Raw genomic sequence first — 15,867 nt, forward strand, 5'->3', positions numbered from 1 at the left:
TAGAATTATATCTTGTGATGCAATGCCTCATACATATTATGAAAACTACACTGAAAAGGCATAATGGGGTTTACTTCCTAAATGAAAATGGTATAGAACGGGCTATTTTTTTGTGTCTAGAGGTGGACTGCCTTTAATTTCACAGCTCCGTTGACCTATGTTCACTTCTTTCTTAGCTATCCTTTCTGTGTGTCATATGCATGATTTAACTATGCATGCTTTTTTCTTTCTTTTTCTTGGTACTTATATTCCTCCCACAAATTACAAATGCTTCTACCTGACTAGAAACATGGGTTTTGTGCATTCTTCCTGTCCTTAATTGGTTCCAGGATTGAACCTTATTCTGCCAGAAAGCTCTCGGCTATCTATAACCTTTAAAAAGAAATGTGTGTTCTGAGATCAGATGAATGTTTATATTTACTGCTACAGTGTATAAGAAAAAAAGTTTCACAGTGGCTCAAACCTAAAGATGAAAAACACGACACTCATTGAGGGCCTGCACATACAACTGAGGTCCTCACTATCCTCACTTTTGCTTGCCTTTATGGTTTCTTTTCTCAGTCATCAACAAATGAAAAAAAAAATGGCTTGCCAGTCTCTAATAACCAAATGTTTTCCAAAATACTTACAAGTTGAAGTACAACTATCTTCCACACTGGAAAGCTAGCTGCAGTTCTCCAGGGGCCTCATGTATAAACGGTGCATACGCACAGTAATGTTGCGTAAGAACGTTTTCATGTTCAAATCGCAATGTATAAAATCTAAACTTGGTGTAAAGCCATGCACATTTCCACGGTACCTCATACGTTGTCATATGCAAGTTCTCTGCTCGGTTTTGCTAACTGCCGGCACCCAGCGTCAAAGCAGTGCTACTGTTACTGTGTGGTTACACTTTCTTTTTCAGATTCACATCCCTGACGCGGCTTTATAAATACACTGGAATTAACCACATATTGTTTATTAATTTAAGCATCTGATTGTAATTAACCAGTAACAATATAATGGTCCACGGAATGGTCAAACTATTCTAAATACAATAGCTGCTTTAGCGTTGTTACTCTCACTGCATCTTCTTCTTCTTTCAGCTGCTCCTGTTAGGGGTTGCCACATCGGATTATCTTTTTCCATATTACTCTCACTGCACCACTCGGAGTATTTATATCACTGTATCTGAGTGTGAATCACAGCAGCAGCTGATCGTAAAGAGAATAATCGGTATACAGCATCATAAACACGCTGCCTCAGCCATTCGCATTTTGAACTGGTCTCATCCGATCAATGCTTCAGAGCCTTTCCTGTTCGGACCTCGCAGTTCACAAACAGTTGCATCCCAAGAACTATACACGCACTCAATCAGTTCATCAAGTGCTCCTTGTAGAGTGCTTTGTACTTATAAGTACAATCACATCACTGTAAACTTGTGATACAGTTATAATATTGCACAACCTGAGCCACTTTATAAAGCGCGTATTTACATACTGTATGATGATGATATCATTTTTAAGATGAAATGCAGCAAAACCTGTTTATTATATTATACAGATAAATCTTTAACTTCATTTAAATAATCTATATTGTTAATAATTAAACATGTGAGGACACGGTGCTGCAGTGCTAGCGAGGAGCTGGTTCTCTGTTTACAGGTTGTTCCTGCCTTGCGCTGTATTCCTACTGACACTGGCACGACACTGGAAGGATAGATGGAAATAATAATTAAACATGTACTATGAAGATATTTCAATGTTCCTTAAAAGTTTTGAAGAATCGGCAATCTAAGCTTACGGCATCTTGCGTCGAGACATGAACAATCACCGTGTTCCCATGTTTAATAACATGCTTTAACTCCAATCATCATGAAAATAATATCACGCATACTTCTCAGTATTTTAATTATTCAAAGAGTTATAATTTCATAAATGTAATGGATTCTGTGTCCTGACGGACGAAGAGAAACCCTGTTTAAGAATCACATAGTGATTCACATACATAGAGCACATAGAAGATCAAATACAAAACAAAGCATTAAACGTGCTACTTTAGTTACAATGGGATTTGAGAAACTAGTAAATTAAACAATTTTAAGATGAAGTTTATGATGTTATGCTTTAATGACAAAATAAACTACATGATTAAAGTGGAAATTTTGAGATTAAAGTTGACATTCCGTGCTTTTTTCACACTGTGTGCCTTTTTTTCTCTGTACCCTAATGAGCTTTCATATGACAATCAGACGGTGGTCTATGACTCGCCTTTTCACAGCGACTTTGATATTTGACAACTTCTTTTTTATTTCGGGCACTGTGCGACTTTGTGAACTTGAGCTTTCGATTTTCTCCGACACTCTATGTCATTCGATCAACTTCCTTTTGTTGTTTATACCACTGCTTAAACCAACAAATAGTACGTTTTTCCTTGCCAAGTGAAGACTTGGTATACGCTGAAATTCTTATATTTTCCCCTGTGCTTTTGCCATTGCCTTTTCACAGAATGCTGAGCTTAAAGGCTATTTATATTGATTTGCATATTCAAAGAGGCATAATTCTGGGAGGAGACTAGGCAGGACAGCAGGCGCATGCACAAGCATCACTCTTCACGCTGATCAGGATTTATGTTACGGAAGAACACGGAAGTGGGTGAACGCACAGATTTGTGCATCTAGATTTTTCTGTGTGTACGCACATTTTGGCTTTTGTGCTTATGTCATGTTATAGTGTGAATTCTACTCACGGTGTTATGCATGAGGCCCCAGGTGAAGAAAAAAATTCTGATATTTGCATGAAATTTACCCTCAACCTTTCCTGGTCCTTTGTCTTTTGTGCTCTGCCCACAATCTGATTCTTCACACTTTATTGCACAATTTGGAAAATCTCAAGATGCAAACTTATTTGTATCTTTACATTTATTTCACTGTCTTTCCAATATCAGTCTTTGTCTTCTGAATGTTATCAGTACATTCAGAATGTTTTAGTTAATGAGTTAATGCACTCAAAAGGATTGGTGGACATTAAATAAAGAGTTTGGGCTACAAACCAGACAAGAGCAAGGAGTAAATGAAATTACCAACAACTGCAGTCTTGAATAGTCATGTGGGTTGAAGAGTAAACCTTGATGACCTATAAAAATGTCAAGATGGAATGACATTGAGTTATTAGCTAATTAAACATGCTTAGATTACCGATGCCTTCTCATTTTTCAAATGGCCTCTGTTCAAATTATGTTTTAAATGTTTTTGCTCTGTTGCACATTCATAGAGACGCACTTCTTAAATATTGAATATATATATACACACACACACTGTTTGTGTGATTACATTTATTCCCAGGTTATGCTTGAAAGAATAAGGAATACAAGTTAGCTAAGATATTCTTATGTATCTGTATCATTTCAATCCTACAGCTCCAAAGATTTGACATTTATCTCTAAGAGTTATCCAGAATACTAGTACTAAAAGGTCTGTTATTTAAAATTCCTTCCACTATGATGGTAGTGAATAGTGTTGATTGGCAAACTTTTTACATTGAATATGCTATATTTGCCTACGAACTTTTTCACCAAATATTTTCCTAGAAATTCACCATGCGGTGAACATTTTTTCCCAGTGCCCCATTATGCTTTGCAACACCAGCGTGATATCACACAGTTGTAGCAGCCCAATTATTGTCCGATCTGCTTCACACATGAGTGATGTTATGACCTGATCCAGCTGGATTTACAACCCCTGCATTAAGAAAAAAAATCCTTGCAGTATAATTATGAGTACTGACACCAGATATATAATGCTGATCCCTGTATGCTTGTTTAATCACTAGCTACTGTGCAGCACAGAAGAACTAGTGCCTTGAGCATGGGAAAAGTGCTATATAAATAAAACGTATTATTATTATGTGCTGCAACTATGAGTCAAATCAAGTCTTGAAAGTGCCTTCCCACCTAAGTCAGAAAGCACAAGAACCTGTGAAATATTAATAATAATGGAAGATCACAAGTATTACTATTTACAAGGCTTTCTATTTCATGATGGAAGGAAAAACGTTTAAAGTATCTGAAAAGCTACATGAGAAACAAAAAAGACATTCCAGCTGTGCTGTGACAATTGAATGAGCCAATTCTGCACAGACATTTTGAGGCACAGCCCGGAGAGATTGATCTCTGTGAGAACAGTGATATATATATATATATATACTTATTGCTAATTTGTGGTCATTAAGTAGAGTCTTGTGATTACCTGTTTTTCCCAACAGATTTCTGTCCATAGTGAAATGAAAAATTAATAATACCGAATAAGCATAACTTTGGTAATCTGCAACATTTGGCTTTTATTTGCACTTCACTGTCTTGCACAGCTTGTGAAGCATCTTCATCATTGGGATTAGTTCATGCTTTCACAGTTATTTAGCCCAGATACTTGAAACGAACAAAGAATAACAACACATTCGATCAATGTAACAGTTGTTAAACTATAGGAGGAGGAAGGGAGCATGATGTAAACAGAGCTGATCTTTAGAAAATGCTGAAGTAGTTTCATATTCCCCACCTTACGAAATGTAAACAACATACATCACCAGCTTGGCTTATTTCAGTTCATATAGTTCAATATTTATTTTTTGTGCTGCATTTGTAAGAAATTGTATCTAAAAGATTCCTCCAAGACTTTTTTTTTATTTTTAGTGCAAAATTGTTAAATAAGGCAACAGTAATAAACATATCAAAAATAATTGTCCACAAAGACTTTCATTACAAAAATGGTACAAAACTTCTTTCTTCAACCACTGTCAATGACAAATTTTTAAGTTCTTCAGGGGATTCTACCATTCTGTATCCTAGCTGGTTCAGAATTTGTTTACATACGGTTTGAGTATAATCTACCATATCATAGGAAAGTTTTAATCTCCAACTTTCCGCATTTGCTGCAGAATCACGTACCGTTCCATATTTGTGTTTTGCTGATAGCTCATTGCTTCCTCTGGTGTTTGTTTGTATCCACCGTATTACATTACTGTCCATGGACATTCCTAAATATTCATAGATTTCCTTGGTTTTCTTAAGGGGGTTTCTTGCTAGATCCTCGTATCGCACAACCATATACTTTCCTTTCAGCCATGCAGGTCTACTGAGTCCAGTTGAAACAGAGTTCAAGAAGTCCTCACACACAACAGTCAGCTGTGAAATGTCTAGGTTATATGGTTTTCGACCAGTAACTCTCCATATTCTCCAAAGTCTGTATGTATCTCGGAATGTTTCAATCCTGGAAGCAAGGATGCCTCGAGGGTCTCGCACCAGCTGTATAATTTTTAGGTTTAGCCGTGGATCTTCAACTAATGCCCTGAGATCATTGATTTCCGGAACCCGCACAATTTTAATTGCAACATGCCTTCGCTCTCTACACGAATGTCTAGCTAAGGTCATGTTCAGAGCAGCACATTTTTTAATACAGTCGCCTTCCTCTATATTGACCTCACTGGGCTGAAAGGCATCGCACACTGGAGGTGAACATAAAGCCTTGCTAGCACCTCTTCTAAACAGCTTGTCTGTTGTGTGATTCACAGGTTGAGGTTTAATGTAACTTTCCAAAAAATACAAGTCACAGTCGTACAAGCTTCTTAGCAGATCCCGGCTGGCCCCAAGCATGACTCTCCGATCTGCTGTGTTTTTGCTATGAGACAGACGTGGAATCAGTGTTGTTTGCACGTGATACAGAGGCTCAAACAAATAAAATACATCTGAATGTTGATTAAACAGCTGTCCAATGAAAGAGGATCCACTTCTGGTAGTAGCCAGAATCAAAATATGCGTCTTTCTAGAGATGTTGTATATGAAATATGGATATTCATCACAGAGTCGGTCAAAAGAATCAGTTTCTTGTCCTAAACCACAATTCAGTGGATTGGGAACATGACACATCTGGAAGGGCTTGGCTGTAAAGGTCCGGATCGCCGTGTACTGAATTGCTATGGAAGCCAAGGCGAGCAGAAGAACAGCCTTCCAAGAACATTGCATGGCTGGAGACCTTCATTTAGAATGAGCAATTTGTATTGATGCTACAGTATCTGTGATGTAAAAAGGAAAATGTTAAGTTACTGACCGAGTAAAAGACAAACACAGAACAGACAGTCTATTCAGAAATGTAAGAAAACAGGACTCTGAAAAACTCCCTCGTTTTAAAATAAAAATACTAAGATACATTTTTGGGGTGATTTGGGTAATTAAGGATCCTCAAAAATGATACGTTCAGAGTCTGATCTGCCTCCCCACCTACAAAAACATTCTAGAATTTTCTTAATCAAAATTAAAATGTAAAGCTATTCATAACTGGCCCAATATATTACAGGGAAGAATATTATTAAGGAATCATTGATGATCCTTCAAAAAGCTTATACCAAATAATTTCTTACCCAGGTGTATAGCAGTTTTAATTGTAATTAAGTTAGGAAATGACACATTCATATGTAAGTAACATTCACACATCCATCAATGTGTTGACTCAAACAGACACTGATGATGCAGATTAACGGTACATGTGTTCTTTCTTGGCTTCAAGCAGGCAGGACATCTGAAATCATATATAATACAATTCCAAGAACTGTCCATCTGTCATGGACTTGCTTACTGACTTTGATATTGGTCTTAATCAAATGCTTATAGCTTGATACATTCTGGAAATTAAAAAAAAATTAATTAGTGGCAACCTTGGCAGAGTGACCTGTGGTTGTGTGCTTCTTATGGCTAAGTGACTGCAAAACCAAGTGACCTAGGGGAAAGAATAAGAACAGCAGGGACACCTGCCAATTACATGACAAAGACCATAATAGGAAGAAGAATAAGAAGAGCAGTAATATACACTGACCATCAAGTGTGGAATATAGAAGGCACAAATTACAAAGACGGAGAAATACATGCTGACAATTGAGAAAATCATCAAATACTCAAAATTTCCACACATATGCAAGCACATAGTTTTTACATATTTACAACAATGTTTGTTTGAGGATTACATACTAGGAAAATTACACCACCAATTTGATCACTGTAAAGCTGAATTTTTTAATGTGGAAAACAAAATGCAGTTTTGCAAAAAATGGAAAAGTTCAGCTTGCTTAATACTGTGAGAAAACACAAGCACCTCTACATATTGTCACACACGTGCGCTTAGGGAGCAACTGACGAGCTCAATGAAGCATAATAACACAAAGAAAGTGGGTTTTGTCTCATTCAACAGAAAAACAGAAGAATAAACACATCGTTTTGAAGACTGGCAGACGATTCCATGCACACAATAACAAAGCCATTACTTCCGACCTCACCTGATGTCTGCACTTCCAGCTTCAACATTCCATGTCATTTCCGCCCATCCGTTTTCCCAGCATTCCCTCTGTATCTAATTTCCTGCCAGTTCACTATAAAAAATCCATTCACCTACCAAAATATTGTTCTCTGTTTGATGTATCAGTCTGGAAGTTCCGCTCTGGACCTTACACTATATATATATATATATATATATATATATATATATATATATATATATATATATATATATATATATATATATATATATATGTTTGTGTGTCTATAACAAACTAATCACAAAATCAAGTAATAACTGCCATGATGACAGAACAAACATCTGCTCATTACAGAGTAAGTCAAAGGAATCAGTTTCTTGTCCTAAACCACAATTCAGTAGACAGTGAACATGACACTGGGCTTGGGCGTAAGGGTCTGGACCGCCATGTACTGTATTGCTATGAATATACTGCTAATTCTGATACATCTGAAAAATTAATATATTACTCAACAAGGAACCAACCAGACTGTTAACATCTGGAGGACCAGAAACTTTACTTTCACTAAATTTGTAAAAAGTGTTCTTTTTTACCTCTCATTTTTGGTCTTTTTATTTTGCTTTATTTGAACTTAACAAATTTGAAAAACATTAAACCAAATTGAATTAAGTTTACATTTACTAGTGGGTGGATGTCTTGTATAGAAAAGTATGAATACATGTTTATGTAAGCAGTTTATACTGTATTTAGCTGTCGCTGTCAAATATTTGTACATTTTTTCAACATTCATAACCAATACATTGAAAAGAGCACTCTATAATGCTACAAGGCAGTGAGTTGAGTAAATCACTAATAATTATAATTTCTTAACCCTAACAATGTCTTCATATACTGCTTGAATGCTGTGACTTACAGGTCTTGTTTAATTCTGTCACTACTTATGTGTCACAGACGTCAGATTTTACACCCCAAACCTATTTTATATTGATTTACCATCTTTGTCAGATTTACCAATGAATCAAAGCTCAGAATGCTATGACAAAGTTTTTGCTCCCTTGTTAATATCCCCCTTTGTTGTGTATGTGTCACAATGAATGTCTTGGAAAAAAAGCAAGTCTCATTTTCTACTGCGAAGAGGAGACTTTGTCCAGTCTGCAGTAGTCCACGGTCAGTATTTCAAGGCCCTATTTTGTCCTTTAAGGAATGGCTTTCTTACTGCCACTTGCCCTGTTAAACCTGCAGCACAAAGTCTTCTCTTCACAGTAGAAACTGAGACTACCTTTTTTCAATCACTGTTAAGCTGTGCTTGAAGCTGTTGTGATGTGAGATGCCTATTATGTAAGCTGGTGACCCTCAGAATCTTGTCTTCTGACTGGGCTGTGACTTTTGGTCTGCCTGATCTCTTCCTATCAGAGTTTCTTCAAGTTTCCAAATGCCTTTGGATTGTGTTTAATTTTTTTTTACAATTTCTCTAAATTAAATGCCTACTCTTCTGATGGTAATAATGCATTGTATCATTTCATTTGTTAATTGCAGTATTCTTGCCATTACTACTGGAATATTACCCAAGTATTACTTAGTAACACAGTCTGTTCCAACTCTGCTTTAAGAAAGGCAGACAGAGGGTTCTTATGTAATTAACAGAAGTTGTGATTCCTGTGCAAATTATTGGCTTCAACTTGCGCGGCTTAATTTACTTTAATTGCTGCAGAACATCTGTAGGTTGTAACCCATTAGTTGTTCCCTGATAAAGGTCCATTTGTAAAATTCTGGTATTTCCTCTTTTTTAGTTTTTGCTAACCTAAACTTTAAATTTAAACCTCTGCTTACCTTTTCACAATTTAGATCATTCATTGCATTTCTAATGATTACATTTAAAGAAAAAGTGGAAAAACTGCAGGTTTCTAAATCTTTTGGCTGGTAGTGTATAATACCATTTTTATATACAGTATATAAATATATATGTGTGTGTCTATGCAGGTAAGACATTTATCCAACACCTGTATTGCCTTTGTGAAAAGGTATTTCCCCTTAGATACTCACTCAAACAACTGGCCAAAATGAATTGATATTTAAAAACCAGACCTGTTAAATCCAGATCTCAACTCAGGGAGAGGTTAAAGAGCCATTTCTAAGGATCAAGGACTGCATCACAAAAAGAAAATATTTGGAACAGTAGTAAATTGTCCAAGGGCAAGCTGGCCTGCCAATGTTATCACAAGAGCAGAGGAATAGCTCATTTCAAGTCACAGGGGTTCCCATAAAAACATCCAAAGAATGGTAAGCCTGTCTATCTTTAGCTAAGATCAGTGTTCATGACTCCATGATAAGAATGAAACTGGGTAAAAATGGGATACACAGGAAAGTGGCAAGATGGAACACCTCTGGTATCCAACAGTAACATTATTGCTCATTTTGTATTTGCCAAAGAAACATCTGGATGATCGCTAAGCTTTCTAGAATTTTGTTCTCTGCACAGATGGGTCTAAAGTAGAACTCATCTGAGGACGCAGGTCTCCATATTTCCAGTGTAAAGCTAATAAAGCGTTGAGCAGTGGAACATCATATGTACAATAAAGCATGATGGTGGTGGTGTGAAGGTTGCTTTACTGTCTCAGGTCCCAGATGACTTGTCATTACTGAAGGAACCATGAATTCTGCACTGTACTAGAATATTCTTAAGAAGAAAGTCCAGTTATCTGTCTGTGACCGGAATGTGAAGCATTATTGGTTTATGCAGCAGAGCAATGACATAAAACACAAAGGTATGTCTACAGTTGAGAAACGCAGAAGATACGAAATTCCAGGTTTTATAGTACCCTAGTCAAAGCCCTGACTTGAAGACAGTAGAAATGCTATGGCAGGACATGAAATGAGAAGTTCAGTCTCTCAAACCGACCAATGGTTCTGAATTTAAAATTACTTGAAGGACATGGCAGTGTTTACAATGTGGAGCAAGTATACCAAAATGTGACATTTGGAATTACTTTTTGTTTTTTTGTAAATTTAGGGCACTTTGCTGAAAGCCTTCACATTTATAGGCCGAAAAGATAAATATGGGATTTTTTTAACATTTGAGATTAAACTAACATTGCTACATGCAGTGGAGAAGCCATTAACATCATCCATCCATCCATTTTCTAACCCGCTGAATCCGAATACAGGGTCACGGGGGTCTGCTGGAGCCAATCCCAGCCAACAAGGCAGGAACCAATCCTGGGCAGGGTGCCAACCCACCACAGGACACACACAAACACACACTAGGGCCAATTTAGAATCGCCAGTCCACCTAACCTGCATGTCTTTGGATTGTGGGAGGAAACCGGAGCGCCCGGAGGAAACCCACGCAGACACGGGAGAACATGCAAACTCCACGCAGGGAGGACCCGGGAAGCGAACCCGGGTCTCCTAACTGCGAGGCAGCAGCGCTACCACTGCGCCACCGTGCCGCCCACCATTAACATCATTGGGTGTCAAAACTTAAAGGCAGAGAAAGGTAAAAAAAAAAAAAAAAGTGTTAAAAGCTCTATTAATTATGGAATGTTTATTTTTCACTGCTTGTTGTTTGGGAAAAATATTGAAAAAGTCACAAATTTCATCCTGAATTGCTTTAATTTAGGGTTTTTTTTTTGCTGATTTCAAAAGTAAAACTGGGTCAAATTATACTAGAGGTCTATTTACACTGCTGCTTGACATCATTCCTTCATTACTTTAACAATAATTGCTTTTGCCACCATGCTTGACTCTGCCTTTAACTGATCTCTTCATTCCTCTTGTGAGATATTCATACACTGCTTCCATTTTATTCCACCCATTTTCTTTTATTACATTTACATTTTCTGGACCCACCATAATGGTTGGAAGACAGAAATCAATACTGCTTGGGTTACTAGTCTATGAATGGACCCAATTTAAAGTGGTGATGCAGTTGGTAGCATTTTTTATTTTAATATGAAGGAAGCAGGATACACAGGAAGAACACTGAAACTCCTCTCAGAAGGCACCTCACACTGCAACTGGGCTGACTTCAAAGTGCTGTGAGACAGCAGAGCTACTTGGAGCATCATTGGGCAAAGACTTATTTCTCCTGAGCCCACAAATACCAAACCTCACTTATATACAGTATTAAGAAAAGCTGAAAGCCACTTAAAATATTTCACAAATTACATATTACATTGTTGCCTTAAATTTGTTAAATATTCAATTGTAAAAGACGTAATTCTTTAATCTGATGCCAAAAGAAAGCTGCTATTTTTGCATGACAAACCACATTCATTAAATATTACATTACACAACAGTAATCATTTATTTCTTAGAAACTGTAAAGTTAGCCCAAATCAGTGAAATAATTCTTTGGATAGAATCCCATTATTACACGAAAAGTTTACACATTTACTGTAACTAAGGGTGAAGGTACCAAGAGGTCCCAAGTTCCCCTTGCATATCCTTAACAAAACCTGGCAATGAGTGCTGAAATGAAAATGAAATAATGTCTAGAAAGATGAATAAAATCCATATTGTGGACTGAAAGTGACTGAAAGAACAAATACAACACTTCTAGCTGTTTTCCTTTGGATTAAAGAGTAAGTATGAGAGCTTTAAAACTAGACATCATATTAAAGTTTATTATGCTGTATTAATTCAGTTATTAACATTAGGAAAGTGAGCTGAATGAACTGCAAGCTCAGTCCTGTCCTTTTTCCTAGACCCTCATTCGTATGGGTGATTTAGCATCTTCATTGATATTCTTATATGTAACCTTAAACAAATTATATTATTTGCTCCTTTTTGTCTTTTAGCATTTTGTGTTGGTTGTTGTTTCTAATTCTAATTCAGAACTTTGTGTTTCTTATATTATTGCAAATATTGGTGTTTAATGTTTGATTTTAGTTGGTATCCAGCGTTATGAATTTCATAGTTTTCCTGTGCTATTATTCCATTTGTACCTGTTTGAAAATCTGTGATGTGCTTTGAGCATGGAAAAGGTACTATACCAATAAAATACATTACTATTTATTATTATTTGTTTAAAGCAAAGCAAATATGCATATTTTCACAAAGGGATGAAGGAGAAGCACCATTATTATTTTTATACCATACATTATACTACATATTCAGCCTGCTCATTTCAATATCCTCAGAATTGCTTGTAACAGGATATACTTACACAAGATTGCAGAAAATGATTAAATCACCTCTGCGGTTAACTTGATAATATCAGATGCATTTCCATCACCTGAAACACAATGGATATTTAATCAATACATCAACTAAAACACCTGTGTCATATGGTTATAGAAAATATTTTTATTGTCTTCATCTCATTAAATGACAGCTTTTTCATTTTTATATCACTACAATTTTAAGTTTATTGTATGTAGTTTTTCAAACAACTTTAAAAAGTATCATACTGTAAATTAGCAGGTACTGCACAGCAATGTCATTTTAAGCTCTTTTGAAGCACTTTGCTAAGGTTATAGCAGGTTTCTCTTAGTAATAATAACTTTTTGAAAGTCTTCACTCTGCAAAAAAGCAGGAATCTATCTATCTATCTATCTATCTATCTATCTATCTATCTATCTATCTATCTATCTATCTATCTATCTGTCTGTCTGTCTGTCTGTCTAATAACTATGGTATAAGACATTCAAAATAACGAAAGAGTTGGAAAAATAGATGTTTTGCAAACATGATTATTATTTACTTATTTTCATTGAATGACTATTTTCACGAGATGTGTCTTTTTTCCTTTTAATGTCATTTACTTTATTAAATATTACAGTATTTGCTTTTCTTGAAAAACAAAAAAAATTGTTTAAAAATATAATGATCAAAAGAACAGTAAATTTAGAATTACTTTTGTCTCATTATATTATTACAAACCCATCCTTATGAAAATGCTTTACTCTGAAACATTTCAGATTTCTACTGTTTTAATCATACTGCACCACATTCTTCATCTGAAGGCATTTGAAATTTATTACTTCAAAGAAATTGGTTTTGTAAAGACAATACATAGATTAACCTTTAGTGCAAACATAAAGTTTGAAGTTCAGTACTGACTGTTTTAAACCGGTTTCTTTAAAAGTAAAATATATCTTAGCCCCTGAATTTTTATTATTTTCTACCTTTCAGTTATTTCAAATGACAAAACTAGCAGTTAAATTATCACTCTAATGATAGCTTGAAACGCACATCCCTCCTACTTTCGATGTATCAGCGCACGGCAGGAAACAGCACTGGACGGGACGTTTGTGCATCACAGCCCCCACAGCCGAAAGGGACACCTTCCAGAAGTGAGTTTGCTCAGATCAGATTTTTTTTTTTATTGTTGTTCTACCTTTCTAAATGAAAGAAAGAAAGAAAGAAAGAAAGAAAGAAAGAAAGAAAGAAAAATAATTTTCCGGCATACCTGCTTATATATTAGTTTCATATTAGTTTCGTTTTATTTCCATCGAGATTATATCTAGTTGTTTATATTGCATTTAAGAACAAGTGTTGTGAAATGCATCACCGTTATAATAATAATAATAATAATTATTATTATTATTATTTCAAATGATTATGCTGTCTGAACTGCACTTTTATAGGGTAGCATTTATAAGTATGTTGTACAATGACGAATCTTTCAAACGTACGAGTCCTCCTTCGTAGTTATAAGAGTCCTGCAGTACAGCCAGAAGAAGCGCAAATTATTTTTTTACGCCGCATGACGAATGTGCCTCTTATGATCCAGATGTGGTTTTATGTATGTGTGGTGTGGGAAGGAAGTGTCGGTTCTGCTTCTGTGCTTAAAGAACGAAATCATTATTCCTGCATTTAGGACACTTTTAAACTAGCACACCATAGACAAAACGCAACGGTACCATCTCTTTTTTCTTGGATCTCTCACACACCAATCACTTCTCTGATTTTATTTTTATTTTTTTCACACAGACCATGCACAACTCCGTCCTTTGCCTCAATGAAAGTCTAAAAGTGACATTTACGAGACTTTCACGGAATGTTTTAAAACCACGTCGCATTGCCCCCTTGATAATACATAACCTAATGTTAAATCTTCTAAACTGAGGAGTAAAAAGCCATGCTTACGATATACTCGCCTTGTTTCACTTCAGGTGGGCTGGTCTCAGACTGCAGGCGCCGGCAGCTGTGTGGCACTGATGCAGATGTGCCTCCAGCGAAAAGCTCCCAGGGCCAGGGTTCGGTGTTGCCTCTCTTGATGCCGACATTCCGGTGATGCTGCCTGCACGCAGCGCTCCCGTTTCTGCCATCTGAAGAGGAAAAGCGCACAGGGGGGTTGGCTCGATCAGAACAGAAATAAATAATCAAATAAATAACTAAACCCCGCACACTACGCATGTTATGTCGAAGAGCTGCTGTCCCATTGAGCAGCTCATTTTGGCAGAAATGACCAAAAAAAGAATATATATAAATAATACAGACGCTGCGGTTACCGTGGTAGTCTAAAGATTGAGGGGGAAAAATCAGTCGATCTGGTATCTTAACACCCCCTCCTCTTCTGTGCTCCAGTGGAAACCTTTTTTAAAGTATTGCGTAGGAGTTGCTGAGCAGAGTATTGGCGGACCAGATCTATCCCTCTCTCCTCCTATTGCTTTCTCGTCTCGCTGAATACTGCCAGTTGCTACCTCGAGGTGGCGCTAATGATGCGCAATGTGGCTCTTGGTCGAATTTAACTTCACAATGTCTGTAGTACTAGGCTGTTGTAAGCTGAAAATTTGAGAGAAACTTAACAGCGACGTGTTATTAATGAATGATAAACGATATTAAAACACTGAAGACGAACGATTGCTTGAGTTTTGCTGGAGTTATGTTAATTCTCACGTTTGCAGAAGTAGGAATCCTGATGCTATACCTTGTTTTTACATAGTTGTAATTTACATTCATTTCTTACATAGACACACACATACTTACATGAACTTATTAAAAAACAGGATATATCCGTCTATCCTTTATATAGTTCCTTTCAAATCTATCTATATTATATAATGACGTTTAAATGTATATTTATACAACATCATGTGTGTGAAATATATTTATGGCATATAGTACTTGACATATGTCTCTATCTATATAGTGCCTTTCAGGTTAATTAATCTATCTATGCACATTTCACCACCATAACTGAATCAATATCAATCCACCCATCTATGGTATATAGTGATTTATCTATCTATCTATCTATCTATCTATCTATCTATCTATCTATCTATCTATCTATCTATCTATCTATCTATCTATCTATCTATCATATAGTGCCTTTAAAATTCATCTGTATTATACGGTGCCTTTCAGATATACCAATCTGTACTATATAATGTGTTTCAAATATATTTAAGGTATATAATACCTTCCAGATGTCTCTATATAGTGTCATTCAGATCAATTTATATATCTATTCATCCATAACCATTGCAATTAATTTAATATATATCTATGTATGGTATATAGTGCCTTTCATATCTATCTATCTATCTATCTATCTATCTATCTATCTATCTATCTATCTATCTATCTATCCTCTAATCAATTAAAATATTTATAAATATAGTTTATCTAATCTACT

General features: G+C 36.0%; 1 protein-coding gene across 2 annotated transcripts; it reads right to left on the reverse strand.

Moving 5' to 3' along the window:
• Nucleotides 1-4,207: 4,207 nt before the first annotated feature.
• chst1 (carbohydrate (keratan sulfate Gal-6) sulfotransferase 1) lies at nt 4,208-14,890 on the reverse strand. 2 transcript variants are annotated; one of them, XM_039749126.1, is made up of 4 exons: nt 14,738-14,890; nt 14,373-14,554; nt 12,448-12,516; nt 4,208-6,047 (listed from the first exon to the last, which is right to left on the reverse strand). In XM_039749126.1, the coding sequence occupies exon 4, from the start codon at nt 5,995-5,997 to the stop codon at nt 4,735-4,737; it is 1,263 nt and encodes a 420-aa protein (XP_039605060.1). In that variant the 5' UTR covers nt 5,998-6,047; nt 12,448-12,516; nt 14,373-14,554; nt 14,738-14,890; the 3' UTR covers nt 4,208-4,734. The 2 variants fall into 2 exon arrangements, with proteins under 2 accessions (XP_039605060.1, XP_039605052.1); XM_039749118.1 differs by lacking the exon at nt 14,738-14,890 and having other exon boundaries at nt 14,373-14,731.
• Nucleotides 14,891-15,867: the final 977 nt, after the last annotated feature.

The sequence above is a fragment of the Polypterus senegalus genome, chromosome 1 (genome assembly GCF_016835505.1).
Source record: "Polypterus senegalus isolate Bchr_013 chromosome 1, ASM1683550v1, whole genome shotgun sequence".
NCBI classification, from domain to species: Eukaryota; Metazoa; Chordata; class Cladistia; order Polypteriformes; family Polypteridae; genus Polypterus; species Polypterus senegalus.

Coding starts and splice junctions, on each gene's coding strand:
- chst1 (XM_039749126.1), bottom strand. CDS start 5,997: ATGCAATGTTCTTGGAAGGCTGTTCTTCTGCTCGCCTTGGCTTCCATA.